The sequence below is a fragment of the Amphimedon queenslandica genome, unplaced genomic scaffold (genome assembly GCF_000090795.2).
Source record: "Amphimedon queenslandica unplaced genomic scaffold, v1.1 AMPQUscaffold_13511, whole genome shotgun sequence".
Classification (NCBI taxonomy): domain Eukaryota; kingdom Metazoa; phylum Porifera; class Demospongiae; order Haplosclerida; family Niphatidae; genus Amphimedon; species Amphimedon queenslandica.
In genome coordinates this window covers 388,007-404,143 of record NW_003546253.1, presented here as the reverse complement: position 1 = coordinate 404,143, position 16,137 = coordinate 388,007, and the positions used below count along the sequence as shown (strand labels likewise).

Below are 16,137 nucleotides of genomic sequence, written 5' to 3'. Positions count from 1 at the left end.
ACACAAATAATGATTACATTAAATAGTAAAGTATTACAAAGTTTGACTAGCGTATGATTATTACCTTGAAAAGCTTCTTCTACTCTATAGTATTCCTTTAAAAACTGGATAATCTCAGTCCTCATACGCCCACGGGATCCGTTAACGTATCTGAGCGAGAGAAAAGCAATAAAATAATTATGATAATTGTGATTATATATGAACACGTACCTTTGTAATAATTGAACTATTCCATTAGTGTTCATGAAGAACTGGTCTTGATCTGACTGACGCTGTATAGAGGCAGCATATCTATTGATGATATTATTAAGCTAAGAGAGAGAGAGAGAGAACACTAGAAGGTGGTTGTATGTCGATTACTTGTTGGCTTGGGAACTGGCTCAGTATCGAGGTCACATTCTTTGCATATTGTGCAAGACACTTGTTAATAGCAGTTTCCACAGCAACAGGGATACGCCCAGATATAGTCGAGAGCAGCTCCTACATTTGCCATTAAAAAATTTAAAAAGATGTCATACCTTTGTTTCAAGCATCGGTAGCGTTGGATCCTTAAGCGTTTTAAGAAACAGCTCCACATTCTCTGTTATCAGCTTGAAGAGCATATCTTCATCAGGTATAGAGTATCCGGCCATTACAGCCTGCAGTGATTGTACAGCTGTTCGGAACAACTGGTTACTCTTCAGACCGACCGTCTCTTTCTTTCCTTGGGGCAGTGAGCCAGAGAATGGGACAGCTCTGGTCACAGAAGATGCATCATCAAGATCCAATTTAGCAACCAGAGTGCCTGGATGAAGAATAGCACCGGGCTGCTTTTTGTGGTGTATGCTATGAAAATAACAAAAATTGTAAATGTGAAATGTTTTCTTTCTCACATTCCGCTTTGAGTCGTGTATAAATTGGTGATCATTTTCATCACTTCGATCTCGGCGTATGGATTACCAGCATCAACATGATCGCCGTCTTCTTGCAAGAATCGTATCAATTTACCAGGAGAAGTAGCTCTAGAATGTACAGTACAACAACAAATGATCCAATTGTTCTTTCTATCTTCTAACGTATTCTCTCCTTTCCTCTCTCTCTGTCTCTCTCTCTCCCTCCCTCCCTCCCTCCCTCCCTCTCTCTGTCTCTCTGTCTCTCCTTTCTACTCACCTCAATACTTGAGGATCATTCTCTTTCTCAAAGACACCAGTCTGCCCTGATACAACAACCCTGTAGTGGTCCACCTCTTCTTTGAAGTAAGTCGTGTAAGAGGAGCCATTGATGGACACTAACAGTGTCCCATCGGTCATTCTGTGTACATCCACTGAGAGATAACTATCATTCATCAGCAACATGTACACTGTAGGCCTGATCCGTGATACCTAGTACAATAATAATAATAATAATAACAATAACAAAACTTATTACTTAGCAAAAAAATTTCTTTGCAACTTGCAAATGCATGCATAGAAAGCAAATTTAACACGATGAATGAGTAAAATGATATAACAATACACTAATTAATTGATTAAAATACCTTCAATGAGTATTTAATGCTATCACTAATCAATTCAATATCAACAACATTTGAGATCATTTCGGCATTCATCACCTGACCCCTGACAGAGAGAGAAAGAGAGAGAGAGAGAGAGAGAGAGGAGCAGTTAAGATGTAAATATAACATCTCTTTTGTATGTGTACATGCACACACACCTCTCCAGTAGGGCCTGATAGTCAGCAAATCTCTTCCTAAAAGCTTCTTCTGCTATACACAATGAGCCACAGACCACACCTAACATCACCTCGGGCCTTCTTGCCTATTAATAACCATAATAACCAGTAATGACTAGTAATAACTATTAATAACTATCAATAACTATTAATAAAAAGCTAATCAATAATCAATATTAGTTGAATTAAATGATCAGCATATAGTACTTTAATATTGCTGGCAATGAGTTGGTCCAGCCATGCAGTGTCAATGCTGTTAGTGTGGAAGGTGTGTGTCTCCAGTAGTGTCACTAGATACTCAATTGTCGTCCTAAAGTCACCTCTGATTGAGAGCTCTTTGAGGGCAAGGACCATATTCCTTAAGAAGAGAGAGGTCAGTTATAATCTACACTATACACAGTGTAGGTGTTACAATAATGATTATAGTTTATATAACAAACAATAATTGCGAGAGGTCAAATCTTTCATGTACATTAATAGGCAATTGTGAGGTCACTTTATGAATCAGGGTAGAGCATGCAGCTATACTGCCTGTCATTTCAATGATAATCTTTTAATATTTAACTATCTGATGACTATATTGTGAATCTAAGTTACGATTGAATTTATACATGTACATGTACATTGTACAGGGACTTTGTGTCTTTCTTACCTTCTTGCCTGGTCCCTTGTCTCTCCCCATGCAAAACAATGTCCGAATTGAGAATCGGCAAACTCGTGAAGTCCACCAGAAGCAGCAACACTGAAGTAGCCCCAGACGTTCTTTGAGCTTCGGAAATTGAGTTCTTGGACGGTTCCCGAACTGGGTTGGAACCCATCGTCAGGGTTCTCGGCTGTGATACGACACGCAATCACGTGACCATGTGGAGTTGGACTGGTGAGTGGACTAGAGTATAAGAATAGGTATAGTACATTTAAATGTCAAGAAACAAAGAGAAATACATGTACTACATGTACAAGTACTTACTTGTCAAAGTTTATGAGAGAATCTCCGTAAGGATTGACTTTGAAAAAAACTCGAATGTCCTTTATCCTGTGCAATGGTAAACCCATAGCAACCTAAGGGAATCAAAGCATTATAAAGATGAATATTTTTTTAAATCCTCATAACTCAAAATATTGAAGTCGGAATCAGCTCAAACTTTTTATACAGCATAAGGACATCAATATGTATCAGAAAATGTAATAAAAATTGGGGGTAATTTTGGAGCCATTTTTTGGGAAAAACCATGGGCTAAAGCCTTGGGTATTTTTCAGAATTTTGGCATTTTCTTAAAATGGCCATAACTTGAAAAATTCAAGTCAGAATCAGCTCAAACTTTCTACATAGCATAAGGGCATCAATATGTATCAGAAAATGTAATAAAAACTGGGGTTGATTTCGGAGCCATTTTTTGGAAAAAACCATGGGCTATAGCCTTGGGTATTTTTCAGAATTTTGGCGTTTTCTTAAAATGGCCATAACTTGAAAAATTGAAGTCAGAATCAGCTCAAACTTTCTACTGAGCATAAGGGCATCAATATGTATCAGAAAATGTAATAAAAATTGGAGTTGATTTCGGAGCCATTTTTCAGAAAAAACCATGGGTATTATTTACCTGTAGCTGTAGAGCAGGTAGATTAACATCGGCTACCATCTCAGTGCAGGGATGTTCCACTTGGAGACGTGGGTTTAGCTCAAGAAAATAAAACCTTTTCTCATCATCCAAGTACAAGTACTCCACAGTACCAGCACTCACATACCCTACCATCTTAGCTAGCCTAACAGCAGCCTAAACAACAACAACAACAACAACAACAATAAACAACAATAATAAACAACAACAACAACAGCAACAATAACATTAAGTATGTATGTGTATATGTACGTAATTATAACATAACAAAAACCAAAATGATAAAAACTGAATACATGTAATGTAGACATACATGTACATGTACATGTACATAATAACAAAATCAATAATAATAATAATAATAATAATAATAATAATAATAATAATAATAATAATATTTACTTTTTCCATTTCAACAAAGACTTCAGGATCGGCAATAGTTGCCGGAGCCTCTTCAATTATCTTTTGATGTCTTCTCTGGACGGAGCAGTCTCTTCCAAATAAGGATATAGCATTACCATATTCGTCAGCTAATATCTGAACTTCCAAGTGGCGGGCACTAATTAGTAGAAATAGAAAAAGGAATGAGGAAGGCAGAAAGAATATAGTCTTTTTTTACTTTTTGGCGAGTTGCATTACAAATACAGGTGACCCGGGTACTTCAGCTTGCACTTGGTGGAAGAGAGAGGGGAACTCGTCGGAATTACGAGCCTTTCTGATCCCTTTCCCTCCACCTCCGGCTGAGGCTTTGATCATCACAGGGTAACCAATGGACTCAGCTGCCTATTAATAATAATAATAATAATAATAATAATAATAATAATAATAATAATAATAATACATTAATTTTACTTTTAGTCCATCTTGTATACTATTGACGCATCCTTTCAAGTATATATCGTTAGGAACGTGTACCAACCCGCTTCCTTTCTTACTCCCTCCTCCTCCCTCTATCTTTAATCCTAATATCAATCACGATAAGTATTTTTTTATTTTGCATATTCTTTTTCCTTACCAGATCCTGACCAGGGGAGTGTTGGTACATTAGCTGTCTGAGCAACGATAGAGCTTGCTATCTTGTCACCCAGACTCCACATTGCCTGAGCCGGAGGACCAAGGAAAGCTATTCCGTTCTTGTGAAGCAGTTCTGGGAGTTTTGGATTCTCAGAGGCGTGACCCCAGCCCGCCCACACGGCCTATAAAAGTGGGTGTGGTCATTACGATAGGCGTACATGTGTGTGCGTTTATACTTCAGCTCTTATTCTTTTGGCAAGATCAAGGATGAGGTCAACATTTGCATAATTGTAATTATTAGTTCCTCCAGGAACAGGGAGATAATTATCAGCAAGATGAATGAACTCCGCATTAGCCTAAGAAAGAGAATTGGAGAGGGAGGGAGGGAGAGAGGGGGAGAAGACAATTGTACAGTGTAGATAAAAGGCCTTTTCACACTGGCCAAAGTAATGCGCATTGATGCGCATTAATCGTGTTCACACTAGAGTGGTTTCAAATTGATCACTCTCACTTCAGCTCCAGAGGTGGATTGATGTGAAGTGATGCGCTTCGTGAACAAGATCAATGCGCATTATTTCAGCTGTATCAGCAAAGCGCATGAAAGCGCTTTGAAAACTGTGCCAGTGTGAAAAGGCCTAAAGGCTTTCATACACGAGACAACTTGTTGCTAGTAACCAAGTAACATGTTGCCAAAAACAGAGCATCTCTCAATTCTTGGAAACATGTTGTTGCTAGCAATAAGTTCCCTCGTGTATGGAGGCCATAATACCGTACGGGTAAAAAATTTCGAGGGTAGAAAATTTCGTGTTTTAATGAAAAGCTCTTCATTCTTTAATTTCAAGGGGGTTAAATTTCGCGTTTTTGCACGTGCACTTTCATTAAGTCATTGAATTTCATGTGCTGCACATGCACAGTGAGCATTTCCATGGTATTAATTTTCGTGGTTAAGAAGTCACCCATGAAATCCGTGAAAATATAAATACCCCACGAAATTTTATGGCCATAACAGTCATAAAATGAGTAGCATATAAAAGATAGAGATACACTGTACCTTCATGTCTTCTGGTGTTACCATTACATGAAACTTGATTGCTCTTTCATTTCCAAACACTTCGTATGACCAGCGCCTAACTGATCTCATGAATTTGACAGCTCCTATCCCATTGTTAGCAATCAGTATCTTCTCTATCGATCTCTTCCCTCCAAACTTGTGTACCAACTCACCAGGAGAAGCAACCTAATCATAATTGTTATTATAATGCTCTTGATAATTATGCCTCATTAATTAGTGTAAATGAATTACCAGCAATTAAATAAAAGAAACTGATAAAAGACGGATTATTAATTCACATGCATGTTGCAGCACGTGCTTGTCTGTATCATATCATTTTGAGGCGATGTAAAAGAAAAAGGACAAAGAAAAGGCGAGGAAGGGTGAGTGGCAAAGTGTTAAAAATGGCGCCTAGCCTGACAAAGATCCTACCGTGGGTTCTTCTTTATCTGCTGCTAACTCAGCCTGTATCTTGTGGCCGGAGAGGGAGCGAGTGTGCTGCGTAGTTTGAGCCTGTTTGCTGCTGCTAGCTGCTTCGTTGCTCTCCTCCATTTGCATCATACGATTGTACGTACAATAAGAAGTAATATTTTCTCCTGTGGTGGGCGTGGTTGATTGCGTGGGCGTTTGCTAAGCAAGGGCGGGGCTCACTACTGCAGCAAAAAAAGAAAACAATGAGCAGGACAGAAGGTGTACATCTTCCAAGGCTACCGTGAGCTTTTTAATCTCTCTTCCCTTCATAGTCATTCTCTCCTTTTCTTTCCAGTACATCACATGCAAGAGCCATGAGCAGTGAAGCTATACAGCCACGCACCACTACCAGTAGACACGGACCAATAGTTGAGCCAAACTACACTGCTTATGTGTAAGAGGAACAACCCATTTAAGTGGCTATGGTCTCCTCCATTCTTTTTAGTGGTACACCAAGACAGGACGTCCCAAGACAAATATACGAAGATGCTGCCATGTTTGACGATGTCTTTGACAGACAAGGACGCTTGTTTATTGGAAGGAACACACCAAAAGTTATTAATCCACTCAACTCATTACAATACAACAGGTTAGTTAATAATATTTGTGTATGTATATGTACCAAGAGTCAATAATATATTCTGTGCATAAGTTTATACTTCTATATAGTAATACAATTGTTGCTATACTTTTTTCTTGTAGCTTGCATGATCCTCACTGCAAGAAGCTGTTCCTTAATAATCAATCATTGAGAGAACATCTGATACAGCTTGGACTATTGACTGATGATCTGAGGGTTATATCAACCACCAAAGAGCAGAGACAGAAAATAAAAGCACACGAACTCCTGGAAAGAAAAGAACAATTGATACAAGTAAAAAATTAACTCTTTAATTATTGCAAATAATGTATCTCCTTATAATAGAAATTAGACGAAAAAGAAAGATTAAGGATAGAAAAACTCAAGGTACTGTAAGTGACATAATCATGTTTATATTGTTGAATTTTAGAGCTGTCAGCCTGTCAAGTTGCCACAGCGTTATCAAAGGAATATAGAGAAAGCAGAAGAGAAAAGAGCTGCTTGGGATAAGATACAAAGCAAGAAAATTGAAAGAAAGTTACAAGAGGAAGAAGTATGAAAGAATGAGTTAATAAAGTTAATTTGTATGCATATGAATTTTAGGTTGCAAGGAAAAGGGAAGCTGAGAAGAAGAAAGAAAGGAAAGAGAAACTTAGAAAACTCTTGGAACAGATACAATTAGAGGAACAGGAGCGGATCAATGCAGCACATCTGCAACAACAGGAGAAAGAAAAACTTGTTTATGAAAAGAAATATGGAAAAGTATGTGATATGCTTTTTGTGTAAAATGTTAAGGAAATACACTTAGACTGCAAGCTGGCATAGAGCTTCAGATATCATTCATAATAGGTATGAAAAGTAACAATTATTATTTCAAATTTTTTATTTTATAATTATTTTTACAGAATGGTTCTTTTATCAAGAACAAAGTGGGCAGAACAGAGTCGTAAGAAGCAGAAAAAAGTATCATACATTTGTGAATATTGTTAACTAGCTTATTATTATTATTATTAATAGATATCAATAATCTCGCCTGTTGAAACCCCTTCATTACCACCATCTCAACCAGTTACACCACTTCAAAGGATTGAAGAAAAGGAAGAAAAGATCAGTGCACCAAATGAACAAGAAATTATAGACCAAAGGATTGAAGAGGAAGAAAAAGAAGAGGGAAAGAGTGATGATGATGAAACTAAAGAAGAAGCAGTGTCAAATGCAGCAGTAGAGCAGCCAGAGGATAAACCATCAGATAGTGAAGACAAAGATATGCCATTACCAGCTCCAATTGCAATCACAGCTTCACCTGCACAAGGTAATGAGTTGCATGTCACATGATAGTTACTTGATTTGATTCATACAGCCGAGGTGAAGCCAAGCCCAAAACCGGCTGTCGTCACGAAAGCAAAAAAAGAACCAAAACAAATTTCATCAGAGCAAAATCTACAGTCCCATCCTCTCCATTCAGCACTAGTACTATTCTTTAAAGAATTATTAGTAATGTAAGATAAATGTGTATATAATAGCTTATCATATAGCCATTAGGGGAAATTATGGACATGGTTACATATCATTTGATGACATGCATCAAATCCTGTCGTCAAATGATCTTGACTTACCATTTGATCATGAAGAACTCATGGTATTAGCTGGTAAGCATTAGTAACACTATACTAGTGTTATTATTCATTTCCTATAGGCAATGTGTATGGGTTGGCATCAACAGCTAATGCTGGAATTGGCATGATTAATATTGACAAGGCAGCTCAAGTATTACCTGCACAAGTTGTAACTTTATTAAACGAAAGAATACAGTTACAGTTGGTAAGTACATCATTCCTTTAAGTTTCATTTATTAATAACAATTCAGAATGAATATGGCATAATGGTGGAAGAACAGTGGCTGCAATTTTCACTCAATGCAGGTGGATACTTATACTTGAATAAAATGACAGGAGATCTTCAAACTGAGAGACCATTGGAGTATCGACCATTCTTAAGAGATAATCCATTTGAGGACACCATTAGTGGATTATTCTTAACTGCTGATGGTAATCGTGATGGATACATTGATGAAACAGATTTTCAAATGGTCAGTGATACGTTTCTGTATATATAGCTTTTAATGCTTTACTTATAGTTTATTAATTCTCCCTACATAAATGAGCGCATATATACTGAACAAATTGAGGAGATATACTATTATTATTATGATCTTGCTACCGAAGGACCACTGAGCTTGGAGCAGTTTGTTCCCCTTGCCAATTTTATACTGCAAATGATATATGCCCTAAGCTACCCCAATCAAGTGAGCTCAAAACTGTTAGAAGAGAGATTAATGCACAATTTTATTATTTATAGGAATGGGTTGAAGTCAGTTCGAAAAAAGGAGATTTTCTTTATAATCCAACAACTGGTCAAATAAGGACACCCTCTGCAGGACAAGCAAATAAACCGCCACCTTTGAGAAGACGAAAAAGCAGCAAAGATGTGCCACAAGTAAGAAAATATATTTTAGGTGCAGATGCATTATGTTTTTTAAAGAATGAAGAAAGGAGTAGCTCATCTGCTGAGAGTCGTACCAGGAAATTGGTAGAAGAAGCTGCAGAAAAGTTGCAGGCAGAGCTCAGAATTGACACCATACCAGAGGAAGAGGAGGACGAAAGAGGAGAAGCTGGAGAAAGTCCTGTGTAACAGTTCATAGCATAGTTCCTTTATTGTATAGTTCATGTAATCTTGATACTATATATTAACCATTTTAAACTTTAAATGACAATTTTTATAACTAAATCTCCACCCACCCACGTGGTATCATTAAAACATGGTGTTTTTCTGTTGCAATGCTTGTGGCCAGTCAGTCAAGAAGAACGCAGTAGAGAAGCACTGGCAGACTGAATGTGCACGCTGTTGGATACTCTCTTGCTTAGATTGTGGAAAAGACTTCGTTGGAGATGATTATAAGACTCACACTTCATGTGTAACTGAAGCTGAAAAGTACCAAGGGGACCTTTTTAAAGGAGAGAAAGGAGGCATCTCAAAAGGAGAAAAGAAACAGCAAGAATGGCTGGAGGTCAGAGCCCCACTTAAAAAATTTTTCTTAATTATTTGGGTCACATAACAAAGAGAGGTGTGCACACTCTTGTAGTTTGGTTAGAAAAAGTGTTTATGATTTAGCCACACCTTTTCTTTAGTGTTGTCTTCATTATGTTTTGTTGTTGTGTAGTCAGTTTCTGCATGTCTACAAGCTGGCACTTATTCTCCACGTATCTCATTGTTATTAAAGAAAATATTGCAATATCCAAACATACCAAGAAAAAAAGCTAAATTCCAGGTATATACATCATATTTATTTTGCCACACATATTGTGTGAAATTCATGATCACGATTTTTATTTATTTCTTTAGAATTTTGTTAAAAATAGCATCAATGTTCACGATCAAAGTACACTGGATAGTTTATGGGACATATTTCATGATCCTCCAAAGACACAACAAGCTATCAATACTCCAACAGAATCAGCTCCTGATGTTGCAGAAGGTAAAATGTCAGAAGAGAAGACGACAATTAAAGTAGAAGTAAAAACTGGACAAGATTCTACGCCTCAGTTGGGAATTGAAAGTGGCCAGACTGTTAAAAGGAAAGGAAAAAAAAGGAAGAAATCTGAATGTGAAGATGAAGATGACTACATAGTGCTTGAAATCATTGAAAATGACGAAAAAAACTTGGGGGCTGGAAATGAGTCAAATGACCAGACTGTTAAACAAAAGAAGAAAAAAAGGAAGAAATCAAAATGTGAAGACGAAAATGACTTGCACGTACCACACGAAATCAAAAGCGAAAAAAAGGAAGAGCCCAAAAAACCGGCCAAGAAAAAAAAGAAGAAAGCAAAAAAGAAAGAAAGCAAAGCTTGAAGTGAAGAACAATAAAGGAAAATGAATGGTGATTATAATTGTTTTTACAAAAAAATGTTTTGGCGCCAAATACATCAAATTACATTAAATACGGTGCACTTAATTGGTGGGCGTGGTACTATGAATTGATTATTGATCGTGTGTGTCCACACGCTGTCGGCATTGTTGTTTTGTTTGTGTGTGTGTCTGTGTGTCCTCTCTGTCTCTCCTCCTTTATCTCCTGTCTGTGCCTGTTTGTACTCCTTTTTATTCACTGTACAGCTCCTGTTTATCCTCGTATTTATCCCTAATTGTGTGTCCCGTGCTTCCGTCTCGTCCAAACGCCCACTTCGCTTTCTGATGGAGATTGAAAACCCACAATCAGCCTACGATACAGATCCGGACAAGATAAAGCTTTTTGTGGGACAGATACCAAAAGAGTACGACGAGGAGCAGATCAAAGCTTTGCTGGAAGAGTTTGGGCCCATCCACGAGATTAATATCATAAAAGACAAAGAAAAGAGATCAAAAGGTTTGCCAACTTTGAATGAAGGGCAATCGATGTGTATATTAGCCTCTTCATTGTTTATCATACACATTTGCTTATTTTTAAATTGACTGTTGAGTTAGCCTTGATAACATACATCCTTTGCATGTATACATAGATACATAAAATGTACATACATACATGTGTTGTGTTATTATTGTCCTTCCCTTTTAGGCTGTGCATTTGTAACTTACTGTCTTAAGGAGTCCGCTGTAAACGCTCAGCAGAATTTGCACGAGAAGAGAACGCTACCAGCTGTAAGAGAGAGAGGGAGAGAGGGAGAATGAGGCGAGAAGCATTCTGAAACTTGTTAATCTCTATCATTATAATTATGAACTCTTTATTATTATTCTTAAACCAGATGAACCATCCAATGCAAGTAAAACCTGCAACTCAATCAAACAGAGACAAAGGAGAAGATCGTAGACTATTCGTCGGACAACTCTCGCCAGGTTGGCTTTGACCCTACTATTTATGAACTATTCTTGTTTATTTCTGTTACTATTAATAGAAATGAGCGACGAACAAGTTGCCAATCTCTTTTCGCCTTTTGGCCTTGTCGAGGATGTCTCCATACTCAGGGATAAAGATGGTGTGAGCAAGAAAGCTGCTTTTGTGCGCATGGGGTCAAGAAATGAGGCAATGACAGCCATACAGGGCCTTCATCAAAGTTGTACACTACCTGTGAGTTTATTGCAACCATGATGAAATAACACTAGTAGTTACAAACCAGTACTAACGATGAAAAGAATGACATCTACTACTAATCAACTGATAAAAATAAACAATAACCGCTGCATGTATTGCTAGTACTGGTGTATATGTGATACTTGGGCTCTTGTTACTGTATTGCATTACTTACTTGGTCTGTGTGTTTGTGATTGTTTTTTTAATGTTTAGTGTCAGTTTTGGTGGTCGTTTATGATTATAGACAAAATGTTATTTTATGAGTTGTCGTTGCCAATATTAAATGTTGTTTTGCCAAATTGGTGATGAGAATTATTTCTGTCTGCTTCACCTTTCTCTCTCTCTCTCCCTCCCCCTCCTTCACTACATAGGGTGTGTCGCATCCAGTAAATGTAAAGATTGCTGACACTGAGAGAGAGAAAGAAATGAAGCGCTTCCATCACCAGGTTCAAGTGAACCAACCCCCGAGTGCCATGGCTCCCAATGTTCGATTCTCGGGTCTAGCTCCTAACATTGGTATTGATACCTATTCATACATGAGACAAGTAAGTATAATAATGATATGAGGGGGGGGGGAGAAAGAGAGGAGGGAGAAAGGAAGAGGAAATGAGACAAAGCTGCCCTTGTTTATTCAAAGAAGACAATGAAGACTTTATAATTATTGGATTATTTGTTTTAGTCCATGATGCCATCAGCTCTTACCCTCCCTTCGTACCAGTTGGCACAGTTACAACAGGCTGCAGCAGCTGCCGCTACTTCTGTTGGTAATTCATTTGGACTGGGTACAGGTGCCATGCCAGCTAGTAAGTGTCTCAATTCCTTCCTATGTTTCCTTGACCTTTCCTTATTGCATCACAGACATGCCACTTGGTAGTCATCTCATGGCCAACCAACCGGGCCCTTCTCCAATTACCTATAACTCATCACCACAAGGTGCTACCCCCTTTCCCTTCCTCTCTCTTATCTTCCTCTTCCTACACGTACTTTTATGTATTATCCCCTTTTCTCTTTCAATGGTACATTTGTGTATCATTTCATCTAAAGGTTTAGGTAATCTAGGCTCAGCTGTGTTAAGTGCCTCTGCTAATAATCCCTCAAATAAGATTGCATCCGAGCAACAGCTAATGCACTCCTATCAGCTACCAGGGATGCAGCAATACCAAGGTATAGTGCCCAATTCAATTATCACTAGTTAAACTGGCTTCAGTCACTTACTGTAGCATACACAATTAGTGTGTGTACATGTAATTAGCTGTAATTACTAGCCTTCTAATGTATCTTATAATTGGATTTTTGTTTTCCACAGCTGCTATGTCGCAGGGGCCTCACTATGGCAGGTATATACACCAGAAGCAGAGAGAAGGTGAGCTAGACTACAATACATACTTGTACATACTGTATATGATACAAGCATATGTTGTTGATTTTTTTGATGTTGATATTTATTGTGTACATGCCCTGTCTGTAGATGGGGGAGAGGGTTTGTTGCTTATACATGTACACGTCTGTACATGTAAATGTGTAATTTGCATTGCTATCGAAGTGTAATTGCATTCCTTGTGTGCTGTATATTTATTGTCGTGCGATTAGCAATTATTTTAATAATTAGTGTCAATGGCACTGGGCAGATATGACACCTTGAAAGCCAACCCTGATGTAGAGAGAGGGAGGAAAATAAAGAGAGATAAAGCAGAGAGAGAAGGGGGAGTAACACAAGGAATAGTTTCATAATTCCACCATTATTACTGTTAAATTTAGAGAGAGAGTTTAGGAGACTTGGTCTCCCACATGTATTTTATAACATTGGTCTCTCACAATTTTATGTGATCCATTCTATTTTAATCCCATAGGCCCAGAAGGGGGTAACCTATTCATCTATCATTTACCAAATGACATTAAGGATAGCGATCTGGCCAACATGTTCTCCCAATTTGGTAAAGTCATCAGTGCCAAGGTCTTCCTTGACAAGCACACTAATTTAAGCAAGTGCTTTGGGTTTGTTAGTTTTGAGACGTCTCAAGCCGGCCAGGCAGCAATACAGGCCATGAATGGTTTTCAAATAGGCACAAAGAGACTGAAGGTCCAACTAAAGAGGCCCAAAGAGGCTAATAAACCATACTGGTGAGATCATAATGGAAATGTGTAATTATTTTCTCTTTCATCACTGTATATTTTATTTTTAAATTTTCTGGCACTATTAATGTTGTGTATACACATTATATATGAATATTATATAAATACATGTGTACATGTATATATAGACAATGTCCACCATTTTGTTTGAATGTTTGTTTGTCTCCTCCCACACAGAGGTTACATGTACGTGTCAAGTTGTGTCTGTCATGTGATGTGTCCACTCCTATGTGTAAACTCATATTTCATTTGTTTATTATTATTATTATTGTGTACTGCACTCTCTCCCAGATTAATTTTCCGTTGTCGCCATTTTGTTTATTTTTTTGTTAATTAATGTGGCAACTCATCTTGTAATAATATAATAATGTATTTATCTTTCTGAGAAAAAGAACATTATTTTTCATTACAGTACATATAATCAAAATATTTCAAATCTGTTCAAATATTTCTCCTCGCGTAATAATACTCCAGCTTAATACAGTTGCTGTGCTGGACCCATTGTTGACTTGATGTAGAGAGCTCGGACATTTTGCCAGTTCTTCTTTAGGAGGGACACAAGGAAGTTGATTCCAAGGGTCACATTAGAAGCCAACTCATCCTCAGTCATGCTGACATTGCCAATAGCAACAGCCAAACAGAGCACCTGCAACATTTAAATCATCAATTACCAGCTATCATTACTGTGTCATCATCCATTACCTTTTTCATTTGGAAACGAATGGTAGCTTTGACTTCATCTACTTTCTGCGTCAGACTCTCACTGTGGGTGACAAGCGTAGGAAACTTTCCAGCTTTGCTCAGACCAGGCCCAAGGAGACGTGGGATCTGCTTAATTAGACTGTCAGAAGCCAAAAATGCATCATACTTCTTAGCTATACACAAGGAAATAACATTACTAAGCACTTGCAATGTAAAATTTAAAAATATATATTGACAACCACTTTATTATAACATTATATTCTCTTCTTTACCTAGTTTCTTAACCAGCTTCTTGTCTTTGTTCAGTTTCTTCAATGCTTCGACGTCCATACACGGTATGCCAGCTGCATTGGCCTCGTCACAATGTGATGCATCACCCAATACACAGACCTTCATTTTAGGACGTGGTATATTACGCAACCTGCAAACAATGGATAATAAACACTATCGTCATCATTATTACTATTATTATTATTTATAAAGCACAATAATGATTAGATGATTACACATTAGGCCGTGTCTATCATGTGAATAACAAGTTTAAGTAAGGATAACGAACAATAATGCACATACCAACAACAATCATATCATCACACACACAGAGTACAGTACCATCTTAGACCCATTTATTTAAGACCCTGGGTGGGCGGGTCCGGTCACATGACCTCCCAGCCGGGTCACATGATAGCCATGTGATTTACCGGTTGGTCACAACTCACTTGATGGTACCACTAAAACGTTTGTCTTTCTGAGGATCGTAATTCTTCAACACAATCTGGAGCTCGACTGTCTCAAGAAACTTTCTCTTTTTCTTTTCGGAGCTCTCAAGGAGCGACCTGATGCACTCGTACAGTGTCTCACGTGATACCTTACTGTAGTGACAGAAAGAAAATCATTTTTTACAAATGACATTGGAATTTGTTTGATATGCAATAAGTTGATGTAATTTTACATTTATGGTAAATTCAATTTTTAATTGGTTTTAGTATTGGAATATTACAGCAATTAAGGCAAATATACAATTAATAAAAGCTACCGAAATTATTCTAGACCATAAAATCACAGCACAAGGAATGATTGGTTGAGATACATGTACATGTACATACCTCATTGTGGCTATCCCTTTCTCCTATCTCTCCACACGTCGCAAAGAGGGTCCTCCTTTAGTGAGCATGCGCACTAAAGTTTGCCTGAAAAGGGTGTGGATGGTTCCCACGTGGTGAGCAAGGGAGGGAATTTTTTATTGTGGAATGTTATTAGAGCGACTACAGGCATTAGACCATATAATAAGCTTTTATGTGTACATTACTATACACAACAGCTGCCCCCACGCTTCAGTAAAGAGGTTTAACGAGTCTGGAGTCTTTATAAGCTGTAGAGTATAGACTGAAGCCAGCTTTTGCTGCACTCAAGATTTGTAGACTTGTAGTGGCTGGGTTTATCGTGCTTCACTCTGCCAGCTACGCTAAGGGCTGGTTGTGGGCTCTATAGAATCATCTACAAACAAAAGACGCGAGCGAGAGAGAAGTAGCACAGCGAAGAAGACGTGGTTGGAGATGATGGGCTTTCATCTCTCCTCCATTCAGCTCCCAGCACCTCAAGTGAGCTCGATATTTGCTATTAAGTTATTATTATTATTATTATTTGTCTAAATTATTTTGTTTGTGTGTTATTATTTCATAAACCTCTCTCTCTAATTGAATAATTGTCTTGTACATATAAATGCCATTCTCTCTCT

General features: G+C 37.8%; 5 protein-coding genes across 8 annotated transcripts in view; 3 read left to right on the top strand and 2 right to left on the bottom strand.

Annotated features, from left to right (window-relative positions):
• Nucleotides 1-5,961, bottom strand: part of LOC100640698 (acetyl-CoA carboxylase-like) — a 15,162-nt gene extending 9,201 nt beyond the window's left edge. The window contains exons 1-19 of the mRNA XM_020004772.1: nucleotides 5,824-5,961; nucleotides 5,392-5,577; nucleotides 4,577-4,696; nucleotides 4,342-4,522; nucleotides 4,179-4,288; nucleotides 3,946-4,109; nucleotides 3,729-3,885; nucleotides 3,309-3,482; nucleotides 2,678-2,769; nucleotides 2,363-2,596; nucleotides 1,918-2,068; nucleotides 1,693-1,796; nucleotides 1,517-1,598; nucleotides 1,150-1,361; nucleotides 873-1,001; nucleotides 519-825; nucleotides 361-480; nucleotides 211-311; nucleotides 18-150 (exon numbers count right to left, since the gene is read on the bottom strand). Of these exons, the coding sequence (XP_019860331.1) occupies nucleotides 18-150; nucleotides 211-311; nucleotides 361-480; nucleotides 519-825; nucleotides 873-1,001; nucleotides 1,150-1,361; nucleotides 1,517-1,598; nucleotides 1,693-1,796; nucleotides 1,918-2,068; nucleotides 2,363-2,596; nucleotides 2,678-2,769; nucleotides 3,309-3,482; nucleotides 3,729-3,885; nucleotides 3,946-4,109; nucleotides 4,179-4,288; nucleotides 4,342-4,522; nucleotides 4,577-4,696; nucleotides 5,392-5,577; nucleotides 5,824-5,952 (2,886 nt within the window). The 5' untranslated portion in view covers nucleotides 5,953-5,961. The remainder of the gene's footprint in view (nucleotides 1-17; nucleotides 151-210; nucleotides 312-360; nucleotides 481-518; nucleotides 826-872; nucleotides 1,002-1,149; nucleotides 1,362-1,516; nucleotides 1,599-1,692; nucleotides 1,797-1,917; nucleotides 2,069-2,362; nucleotides 2,597-2,677; nucleotides 2,770-3,308; nucleotides 3,483-3,728; nucleotides 3,886-3,945; nucleotides 4,110-4,178; nucleotides 4,289-4,341; nucleotides 4,523-4,576; nucleotides 4,697-5,391; nucleotides 5,578-5,823) is intronic.
• An 84-nt stretch (nucleotides 5,962-6,045) lies between these two features.
• Nucleotides 6,046-9,229, top strand: LOC109589423 (uncharacterized). The gene is made up of 17 exons (XM_020005516.1): nucleotides 6,046-6,103; nucleotides 6,158-6,256; nucleotides 6,308-6,451; nucleotides 6,565-6,736; nucleotides 6,788-6,829; nucleotides 6,873-6,995; nucleotides 7,046-7,204; nucleotides 7,251-7,291; nucleotides 7,348-7,405; nucleotides 7,460-7,754; nucleotides 7,803-7,941; nucleotides 7,985-8,091; nucleotides 8,139-8,263; nucleotides 8,310-8,531; nucleotides 8,580-8,747; nucleotides 8,801-8,938; nucleotides 8,984-9,229. The coding sequence occupies exons 1-17, from the start codon at nucleotides 6,066-6,068 to the stop codon at nucleotides 9,131-9,133; spliced, it is 2,220 nt and encodes a 739-aa protein (XP_019861075.1). The 5' UTR covers nucleotides 6,046-6,065; the 3' UTR covers nucleotides 9,134-9,229.
• A 3-nt stretch (nucleotides 9,230-9,232) lies between these two features.
• LOC100640571 (cell growth-regulating nucleolar protein-like) lies at nucleotides 9,233-10,440 on the top strand. The gene is made up of 3 exons (XM_003383407.2): nucleotides 9,233-9,509; nucleotides 9,663-9,770; nucleotides 9,845-10,440. The coding sequence occupies exons 1-3, from the start codon at nucleotides 9,261-9,263 to the stop codon at nucleotides 10,349-10,351; spliced, it is 864 nt and encodes a 287-aa protein (XP_003383455.1). The 5' UTR covers nucleotides 9,233-9,260; the 3' UTR covers nucleotides 10,352-10,440.
• Nucleotides 10,441-10,468: 28 nt separating this feature from the next.
• LOC100633414 (CUGBP Elav-like family member 6) lies at nucleotides 10,469-14,133 on the top strand. 4 transcript variants are annotated; one of them, XM_020005531.1, is made up of 11 exons: nucleotides 10,469-10,862; nucleotides 11,052-11,134; nucleotides 11,239-11,329; nucleotides 11,389-11,561; nucleotides 11,936-12,109; nucleotides 12,244-12,367; nucleotides 12,423-12,497; nucleotides 12,609-12,728; nucleotides 12,871-12,927; nucleotides 13,415-13,685; nucleotides 13,875-14,133. In XM_020005531.1, coding segments are annotated over exons 1-11 (1,341 nt in total). In that variant the 5' UTR covers nucleotides 10,469-10,690; the 3' UTR covers nucleotides 13,876-14,133. The 4 variants fall into 4 exon arrangements, with proteins under 4 accessions (XP_019861090.1, XP_019861097.1, XP_003383400.1 ...); XM_020005538.1 differs by having other exon boundaries at nucleotides 12,615-12,728; nucleotides 13,415-14,133; XM_003383352.3 differs by having other exon boundaries at nucleotides 13,415-14,133.
• On the bottom strand, nucleotides 14,047-15,577 carry LOC100633539 (60S ribosomal protein L10a-like). The gene is made up of 5 exons (XM_003383353.3): nucleotides 15,506-15,577; nucleotides 15,119-15,271; nucleotides 14,672-14,820; nucleotides 14,400-14,572; nucleotides 14,047-14,343 (listed from the first exon to the last, which is right to left on the bottom strand). Exons 1-5 carry the CDS (start codon nucleotides 15,508-15,510, stop codon nucleotides 14,173-14,175), a joined length of 651 nt encoding a protein of 216 aa, XP_003383401.1. The 5' UTR covers nucleotides 15,511-15,577; the 3' UTR covers nucleotides 14,047-14,172.
• Between the last annotated feature and the right edge of the window lie 560 nt (nucleotides 15,578-16,137).